The sequence below is a fragment of the Cynoglossus semilaevis genome, chromosome 14 (assembly GCF_000523025.1).
Source record: "Cynoglossus semilaevis isolate Cse_v1.0 chromosome 14, Cse_v1.0, whole genome shotgun sequence".
Lineage (NCBI taxonomy): Eukaryota > Metazoa > Chordata > Actinopteri > Pleuronectiformes > Cynoglossidae > Cynoglossus > Cynoglossus semilaevis.
In genome coordinates this window covers 23,747,508-23,757,613 of record NC_024320.1, presented here as the reverse complement: position 1 = coordinate 23,757,613, position 10,106 = coordinate 23,747,508, and the positions used below count along the sequence as shown (strand labels likewise).

General features: G+C 40.6%; 1 protein-coding gene across 1 annotated transcript in view; it reads left to right on the top strand.

The window, feature by feature from the left end:
• Positions 1-3,833, top strand: part of fam78ab (family with sequence similarity 78 member Ab) — an 8,780-nt gene extending 4,947 nt beyond the window's left edge. Inside the window, exon 3 of the mRNA XM_008325947.3 lies at positions 2,185-3,833. Coding sequence (XP_008324169.1) covers positions 2,185-2,710 — 526 coding nt within the window. The 3' untranslated portion in view covers positions 2,711-3,833. The remainder of the gene's footprint in view (positions 1-2,184) is intronic.
• Positions 3,834-10,106: the final 6,273 nt, after the last annotated feature.

The following is a 10,106-nucleotide window of genomic DNA, read 5'->3' as shown; positions in this document are numbered from 1 at the left end:
ATCCATCCATCCATCCATCCATCCATCCATCCATCCATCCATCCATCCATCCATCCATCCATCCATCCATCCATCCATCCATCCATCCATCCATCCATCCATCCATCCATCCATCCATCCATCCATCCATCTATCTATTTATCCATGATCCAGTTACCTTCTAACTCAGGCGTGGGCAAACTAAGGCCCGGGGACCAGATGTGGCCTGTTCAGCTTTTTAATCTGGCCCACCAAACTTTTCCAAATTAAATAATTACTTATGTTATTATTATACTTCTGCCTTTTCTCTGCAATACCCACATTTTCCCAGTAGATGGCGTAGAAAATGATAAAAGCATTTTAGCATTTTAGCCTTTATTTTAGCATGACCTTTACATGTTATTTACCTTAGTTCACACGAACGCTCCATCTATCTGCTCCTGACCCGGCCCTCCTTGTTCAATTTTAGGGCAATTGCGGTGACGTAATCATTGACCTAAACCACAGGCATCATTAATAGTATCTGACTTGCTGAGGAATCACTTGGCAGGACATTTCAGGTAATTACTGTCTTTAAACGGTGTGTGAATCCTCCAGGTTTTGTCACAAACACGTGAACACTGTAGACCAGCGTTGAAGTGAAGAGGCAGGAAGTGAGGCAGGTGTCTGCAGAGCTCTCCCCGTATCATCATCAAAGGGTTTCGGTAGGCGGAAAGGTGGATGCTCTGCTGAAGTTTCTGAGAACTTGCACCATTTGTACTTGCTGAATACTCATTTTAAGCCTATTTGACTATGACAGTTTCACCAGCCTGTCTACAAAACATCCGGGCCGTGCTGTTTACATCTGATGCAACAAATCTGGTTTATATGAGAGCACAATCTTTTCCAAAAACAATGTTTTCTGAACAACACAGTTGTTAAACACCTACGTTGATACTCGTTGAAATGCTTTAAATCCCAGGCTGTTTGAGAGCTGAGGGCACAGCTCACTGTGTGAAGTCTGATCATGCAAGTACAGGCAATAGTAGTGTAGGTCATGTGACCGTGAGCACACTGTTATCTCCCTCTCCTCCAGCAGAATCAGGGAACAAAAGGTAATCTTCTTCGTTTGAGTGGACATAGAGTCAGTAAGTGCACAGCCCTGTGTAACTACAGCTGTAGTACTACAGTACATGCAGGCTACAGATCTATATAAAGATGTCGTGATTCCATTAAAAATAGGTCAAAGGGATTTGCAAATTATTAACTGTGAAAAAAAAAGATTTTCCAGAACATTTAAGCCACTGTCACCAATTATAAACATTAATTATATTTATCACAAACACAAAAAACCCACTTCTTAAGTTGTGATTACTGAATGAGTAATACAGAGTGCAGTTGTTAGAGGTCTGATAGACCTGTCAGTAGGACTAAAGAGTCCATTGTTATATAAGTTGTTTGCATAAACAGCTGTTACAAGTCCAACTTGTAGCAAAAGTTTTTGGAACAGACAGACAGTGCTCAAAATGACATGACAAGTGCAGTGCAACTTTATTTGTTGTTAAACTCACAAAAATTGATCTTGAGTTCGTGCAGGCCATCGTCACTAGAGTCGTCCAAATACCACGTTTTACAAACAGGGAAAAAACCTACAAAATCTCACAAAAAGTATATGTAATAAAACGCAATAATCTTCTGGTTTAAATGACCTCATAATTAAAACTAAACTCTCGGCCTGTTTAGACAACGCTGATATACTCTGATTATCCTTTTTTTTTTCATAGCTATCTGCTGCCACCTAGCAGAAGAGTATTTGATTGTTCTGCCTTTCATCCTTTGACGAGCAAAGAACATTTTTATACAATAAATAAATAATAGTTTTCAGCCCAATAAAGTGAAATTTTCCACGGCACACTACTGTGCCACGGCTTCAGCCCAATAAAGTGAAATTTTCCACAGTGTGTATGAGAGTATAAATATTTGAATAAAGTTTTGTGCCTGATACCATTATTGGAATCAGTGCATCCTTGCTTCATGTTGCTTGGTATTTGCAATTATATTTTGAGCATGTTAGATCTAAATAGGTCCTAAGCTCCACACTTTGCTTTAGGCGGTATTCTTCCAGAGTATCAGTGTTTTCTGAAAAAAAAAAAAGTTGTTTTAAAAAAAAAAGAATAAGATGGTAAGAATAACAGATGACCGATGTATCGTCTGCTCAACTTCCAGGTCCAGTTGGGAGCTTCCTGACCTGCGCGACGGCAAGATCCAGGCCATCAGCGACTCGGACGGTGTTAACTACCCATGGTACGGAAATACCACAGAGACCTGCACTGTCGTAGGTCCCACCAAGAGGGACAGCAAGTTCACTGTTAGTATGAATGACAATTTCTACCCCAGCGTGACCTGGAGTGTGCCAGTCAGTGACAGCAACGTGCCTCAGCTTAGCAGCATCCACCGCGACCAGAGCTTTACCACCTGGCTGGTGGCCATCAACCAGGCCACCTCAGAGACCATAGTCCTCCAGACCATTCACTGGCGGATGAGGCTCAATATTAAGGTGGACCCAGACAAGCCTCTGGGTCAGCGGGCCGTTCTGAATGAGCCCGTGATCCAAGAACCGCCCCAGATTCTGGGAAAGAACGAGCCCATCCCTATTAACGCCATGGTCAAGCCCAACGCCAATGACGCCCAGGTGCTCATGTGGCGGCCAAAGATTGGTGACCCCGTGGTGGTCATCCCACCTAAATACTGACCTGTGCACTGACCAGGTTGGCCTTCAGCAGTATCATTTCATATCTGTTCTCGTTCTTTTTGAGCACACCTACTCTCCCTTTAGATCTTTTTCGACTTCAGCGTCCGGATGTTTTGCCTCTACTTTCCTCTCCGAAAACGAGCAGAGACTAAGCTGTGAGGAAAAGAAAAAACAAAGACCAGCAAATGCTGTGAGGGCGGAGTCTGTGTTGAACATAGTTTTAAAACTGGAGTGAACTAACTGCAACCATTCTACCTTCAAACTGAGTTGGGACTCACTGTGCTAAAGGAGAAACAGGAGTAATCCTTCGATTTATATTTTATATTTTATATTGTGGCTTCCAGGCCAAGTGATGCAAAGAGTCCGAATACATGTAGTATTTCCATGTCTGCTCTCATGCTACATGCACTACAAAGATATGCATGGACGCTGGATGTAAGCATCAGTGATTACATCACTCTCGTCATAATCCTCACATGGAAAATAATATTAGGGAAATTGTTTTTTTCTTTCTTTTTTTTAAAAAAAACAAACAAACATGCAAAACATCAAATCCATGCTGCCTTAAGTTTACATTGCTTTCCACTGGAAAAAAATATTGAGCCTTAAACAAAGTGCAATGCAGTGTTGTGTTAATTTGTTGCATCTGGTTCAGACCTTTTGGTGCTGGAACGTGTGGGTTCAGAGCAGTGAGCGACAGCACGGAGGAGACGTGTCTGACATTTGTGTGTTTAGCTTCAGTGTTTTCCCTGACGGATGTTTGTCCGACATATTCATACAACCAGCATCACGTGAGGAACAACCAGGAGAACTCGTTGTGTTTCGTGTGTATTATGCAAAAGAGAAGCTGCTCCGTGCAGGGGAGAGCGTGAGCACTGCATTTCAAACTGTACGGTTTGTGCAATAAGAGCATAAGCAGCAGAAGTGAGTGAAGAGCCAACCTCACTGAACCTCGTCTCCGTCACCTGTCCCCTGGTTTAGTGGCAGCTGCTAGAACATTCACCAACGCTCCATCTCAGGGTCCTCCTCCACTTGTAATCTTTCTGTCTTGTTGTCTCGTGTCCACTGTCCACTGACCGCGGACTGTTTGTTTCTGTGCAGTGCTCCGATAAAAAAAAAAAAATCAATATTTACACAATGAAGCAAGTCAAACATCTAAGAATAAGAATTCTATTGAAGAAGAAGAATCTAGAAATGTAACTCAAAACAACCTGTTCTAATGACAACAGCTCTGTGTTGTCACAAAGAGGAGAGGTGGGCGGAGCCAAAAGTGGCTCAAACATTGGCTCATTACCATTTGAAGGTAAAGGCACAGGTGTGTCTTTTTCACCAAACTGTGTTGCAACAACTATTTATTCACTAAAATTTCAACAAAATTAAAAAATGAAAATACATTACAGTCCTACAGAAACTAGCTTCAAGGCCACAGCCGCTGCTTCTCATCGATATTAGCTGCTCCTTCTACGAGAACAGCTAATACCTTTAGCTTTTGATACTAATGATTGCCTAATAGATAAGTGTTAAACTCCAGTTAACCAATGGGGACAGTTTGGATTATCAAGACAGAACAGCCTGAAGTACTGGGTTCTACAGTGCAGAGGACCCAGAGGAATATGGAGCTGTACACCTCAAAACATTTGTAATTAGCAGTATCAGTTTTCTTAGCTTCTGTTAGCTCCCCCTTCTCGCCTCTTCCCAGAACTTTTTTCTTTTTTTTTTAAGAACAACTGCCCCGTTTTGGGTAGAGTTACTGCCCCCTATCTACCAGACCTGACATTGAACGCTTGATGCAGAGAAGGAGAAAACAGTTTTTCCAAACTTCTGCTTTTTTTTTCTCTGCACATCCAGGATTTTGTCCAATTTAATTTATAACACGATGTTTTTTGTCACCGTTTTAACAGAAGCAACGACCAGTTTGTGACAGTTAAAGAAAAGTGAATTTAAAAATTCAAACATTAGCCAATGTTTAAAGAATATGTCAAAGACAAAGAGAATCAATGAGGTTTACTTATTAATTCAGTTAATTAAGGCCTAATTTATTTATTTAGAAAAAATGCCTTTCATTGAACAAACATTCATTTTCATCATTCATTTTTGCTGCATTGCTATTGCAGAAAATAGAACATTTTATACTTTTTAGATGAATGCACTGGACTGTCTGGCTCATCTTTTTATTATTATGTTGTGATAAACATCAGTAACATCAGGGGTTCCCAACCCCTGGTCCAGGGACCGGTCTCGGTCCATAGGTCATTTGGTACTGGGCCGCAGTGGGACACAGTGAAAAAAAGTACTTCAGTTTTACTGATTTACTTCATCCCAAAAGAATCCAGTCATATCCCTTTACTTTCTTCATTCAAAGATAATCTGTCAATGTTTCAAAACAGCAGGTCAAAGGTCATTCAGACTCTGATACTAACAGAAGAAAGTCTGATGTTTGATTTAGAAAATGTAATGATCCTTCAGGATGGTACAGTATTTCTGGTCCACAGTAACGGCTGACACCGGCCGACCGGTCCTTGGGATAAAAAAAGGGTTGAGGACCATTGAGTAATTGAGCTGTTGTGGAGGCTTTAGAGCAGGAGACGTGAGACTCTGGTCCCGGCCGCTCGCTCTGATTATATACAGGAGCTGACCCACTTCTCCGCTGTGCCAGTTGTAGCTCTGTCTGCAGACACGCTGGGCTCAATTCACCGCCCGCTAATGTGGGAGTCACACACAATCTCATCTTACAGCTCCGGTCAGCCAACGCCAAGTAATGAGTTCAGCTGCAAAACGAAAAAATGATTTTCTTTTTTTTTAATCAGACGGGTTTTTCTCCAGGCCATTTTAATTAAATGATTACCACAGGCCTCAGTCATGGTCAAATCTGCTGCTCTTTTCCCGTCATCGTCGTCTTGTTTTTAATCTCAGTAAACGACGCCTTATATCTTAATTAATGTGTTTAGGGTTTGATGTGTCTAACAGATGATATAATATATAAATCATTTTTTTGGAACAAAACTTTTCTTCTTCTATCAAATATTATATTATTCCAATGTTCAAAACATGGAATATAAAAAAAAATAATAATTTTACTCTAAATTGTTCCTGTTGTCAGTGTCAGTGTGTACTTGGATTTCCACTACAGTGATAGCGCCATGAAATTTATGCAAATGAATTCTGCGTCCAACAGCACCAGGCCGCCGTGCATGTCCCACTCACCAAAAAACATCACAAAAGTGCCTGCGGTTCCTTGTCTCTCATTGGTCAGGAGCAGAGTCCGTGGTGGATTTACAGTTCTGTCAGTTCTTTGATCAGTTTGGAAAAGGTCGGATTGACCTGCGATCCACTGTTGTCCATGGAGTTTGTTGTTTTTGCAGTGGAAAGGCCCAGTACCGATGTGATGCCTAGTTCCCGGTACCGGTTCCTCTAGATCAAGTTTGAGCTCCATCCAGGCCAGAACTCAGTTTTATTTCCTCATACTTGGTGAACCTGACAGTCTCAGCCCGGGGCTGAATCACAGGTGGCTGCAGTGACCAGAGACAGACAGCAGGGGTCGAGTTGAAGACCTTTAATAACCAGATCTGCCGTGACACCGATGCATGCCCTCGGTGGATTTAGCTGTGCTGAGTCGTGCTGGGCAACGCAGTGGTGTGGTGGAGTCAGTCGACGCTGAAATGAGGTCAGATGGCAAAGGTCAGAGGCAAGACAGGAGACGAAGAGGAGGGGGAGAATTAGGAGGAGGAGGAGGAGGAGGAGGTGGAAACTTGTTTGCGTTGACCTGTGAACACTGTGTCGTCAAGCTTGAACTGAAATACTTTCATTTGAATACTGAAGTACTTCTAAGTATACTAGTTTCTCAAGTGCATTCAACACAACATTTCTGCTTCATTCACACTCACATTCACACCTGAGATCAGTTCAGAGTGAACAGTGAAGCCGATCCTACATGTATTTAACTGGAGAAGGTAGAACGCCACACTGACTAGATTTATTTAGAGGGGATGATTTATTTAACTTTGAAAAAAAGAGACAAAATTAATATATAAAAGTATTAGAAATATTGTATTTTTGATGCGTTTCACTGTGAGGATGGAGTTCTTTGGGTTTCACGTCTCTCCATGTTCTGTACAAACGTAGACGACGTGTCTACTGCGGGTGTGTCTTCGATTTGTTTCCTCCGTCAGAGTAATATTTTTTCAGTGTGTCTAGAAATTATTCATAAACACGTGCGTCGTCACAGACAACATCGACAGCTCTATAACTAATTACTACATTGATTTTTTAACATCAGTTCAAATGTCCAGAGTTACAAACATTACTGCAGAGCTGTCAAACTCACATTCACCGTGGGCCGAAATTAAAAACTTACGAACTTAATATTTATTGAAAAATTTGACGGCAATTGCGCCTTTGTTTTCCATTCTCTCCAGATATAAAATGAAGAATTATTTCATATAAAAACCAACTTTTGTTTTCTGTAAACAGCAGTATTTGTGTATATCTGTAGACGTTCGAGTTCCTTTTTAATGTAAATCTTTTTTTTTTCACAGACCAACAACAAAAAAACAAAAAAGTATGTACTATGACATAGTGCATACACCGCTAATACTACAAATCCTGCCAGTATTTAGAGGCTATATACTGGCGGGCCAACTCTAGTACACATTTGATATGATCTCGAGGGCCAAATATAATTACATATTTGGGCCAGATTTGGCCCCCGGGCCTGAGTTTGACACCTGTGCATTATTTGGTTTGTCATCATTTATTGTTTTATTTTTTTAAAATACATTTAATTCCTTATGCAAAAAGTTGAAATAATTTTGGTTCAACTTTCACTTTCAAACACAAACGTTCAGTAATATCAACATTAAAAAATGTCTCGCTCTGTTGAAAAATGAATTTGCAATTTCATTTTGGCCCCTGACGTTTACGGCAGAGCCCTGCGTTCTGTGTGCATGTGTGTGTGTTAAATCCCATTGGAGGAGCTTAGAGGGGTCGACTCGCACACACACACACACACACACACACACACACATACAGGTCTGCTGACAAACTTAAGGCCCGTCCACTGATACTGTGTGTCTCAACAGGTGTGAGGACATTTTTATATTAAAGTCAGATGGACGTGTCCAGAGTCTGTCTGTGATCAGCTGATTTGACGACGGCACCGATTGTCTTTCTTTCTTATTTTTTCTTATTTATTTTTTTCTCTCCGTGTGTTTCTCCACCTCGGTGTCAGTAGTCGTCGCTGTCTGTACTTTAACCACAGACGAAGGAAACCTCGTGTTATTTCCCGTAAGGAGGACAAAACGTGCCAAAATTGGACAGCGCCAAATCTATGCATTACAACACAATACTGCTGGTCCGGGTTCCACGACAGGCTGTGAATATTTACAGTACACAGTAATACTTCTAATGAGTAAAAGCTTTTAAGCGTTCCTGGTTTTTTTTTTTTGGTTTTTTTTCAGCAGACGGTGGGACGGTTGCTGATTATTTATTGCTGTGTTTTCTGCTTGTGCGGCTGTGCCAAGCAAACGACTTCCTCCTCTGACCTGCACTCTTCCCTCTGCCCCACCCCCTCCCCGCTTTAGTTTTTATGGACATTTTTTTAACTGCTTTTCACGTCCGATCATTTCACCCACCCTGCCTTTATTTCCAGATTCCAGGTTTGAAAACAAAAATAAAAAAAAAAGATGGTCCACCACCATTGAATCCATGTAGTGTGGACGGTCGACTAAGATATAGAGCAACTCTCTCTCTCTCTCTCTCTCTGTGTGTGTGTGTTCCTTTTTTTTTTTTTTTTGTTGGATTTGTTTTCTGGAAATCCCACACTGAGACAGTGGAAGCAGAGTTTGAACTTGTTTTTGTTTCTGCTTTTTTTCTTCTGCTTTTTTTTTATTATCAATACTTGAAATATGGGTCAGTTCTGGCAACATGTGTGAGACTGTGAAAATGCACAACACTGCGGGGTCTGCGCAGCGATGATGATGATGATGATGATGATGATGATGATGGAGTGAAGAATCCCCTGATAATATATGAAAATGTCTTTTTCTTATGAATGAATAAAATGTAAGAACGTCGTCTGTTGACTCTCTGTTCTGTAAATATATATGTATATGTGTGTGCGTGTGTGTACAGTATATATGTGTGTACATATAAATATATGTATAAATATATACATTATATAGTATATGTATGTATGTACTGTATATGTATATATTTGTGTGTATATATGTATATGTTTATACAGTATATATATAATTTTACAATATTTTAGGTGTGTATATATATTTATATATATATTTACTGTATATATGTAATTATATATATTTATATATGTATATATATTTACTGTATATATGTAGTTATATATATATTTATATATGTATATATATTTACTGTATATATGTAGTTATATATATTTATATATATTTCTAGAGGCGCAATGACAGAGCCAGAGGGAATGTCTCTTGGGTGGTGACTGCTGCCCCCGTGACCCGGTAACGGATAAGCGGATGAAAATGGATGGATGGATGGATATATATTTCTGGCTTCCTATTAACATGTACTTCAGGCAAATGAAGTCACAGCAGGATTAATGTAAATTACAGTGGACATACATCTCACGCAGTGCACCAATGGTGGCGCTGACACCCCTGTGTCCATTTAAAAAAAGTCAATGTAAAAGTCGACAAACTGATTTCTAGTCTTTTCAAAAGGATAGTGTTGTGTTAAATCAGCCGGGACGTCAGGTACATTTCAGCTGAGTGGTGAAACAGACCTTTGAAGTAACCGTGGAGCCTTCATTACACAGTATTTAGGTTTGTAATCCTGGCCCTGATTGGTCCGATTCACGTTCACAATGTGAGGAAAGAGGAGAAAACCACCATCACGATCACGATCTACTTTACACAAGATTACAGACACAACCCTGCGTTGTTTGTTTGGTTTGGTGTCACCGACCCACCGTGTATGAAAATGTATGTATGTGAATCGAGTCATTGAAATGCATGGAGAGACCCAGAGAGCAGTGATATCAAATGAGTTCCTGTCTGCACGTCTCCTTCACTGCACCTTGGTTCTACCTCCCAAAGGAGTTCTCAGAGAACGGCAGAGGATCCCACTGGGCTCAGTAACTGTCTGTTCATCGCTGGGTTCTTATGACATGATATGAAAAAAAAAAAAGAAGATTATTCTCCAGGCTGCAGCATCAGCAGGGAAGTGATCTTCAACAGAACGAATCAGAGATTAAAATGATGGAGGACGTCGACTCGCTGAACGTAAGACGAGCCTATAATTTAGCCTCCAGTGTCTGTAATTAGACGTGTAAAAACAGTGAGTCAGAGCTGATCAAGAGTCGGATTTACATTTTTCTTCTCGTTACTGCCTCAATGCAGAGAAAATG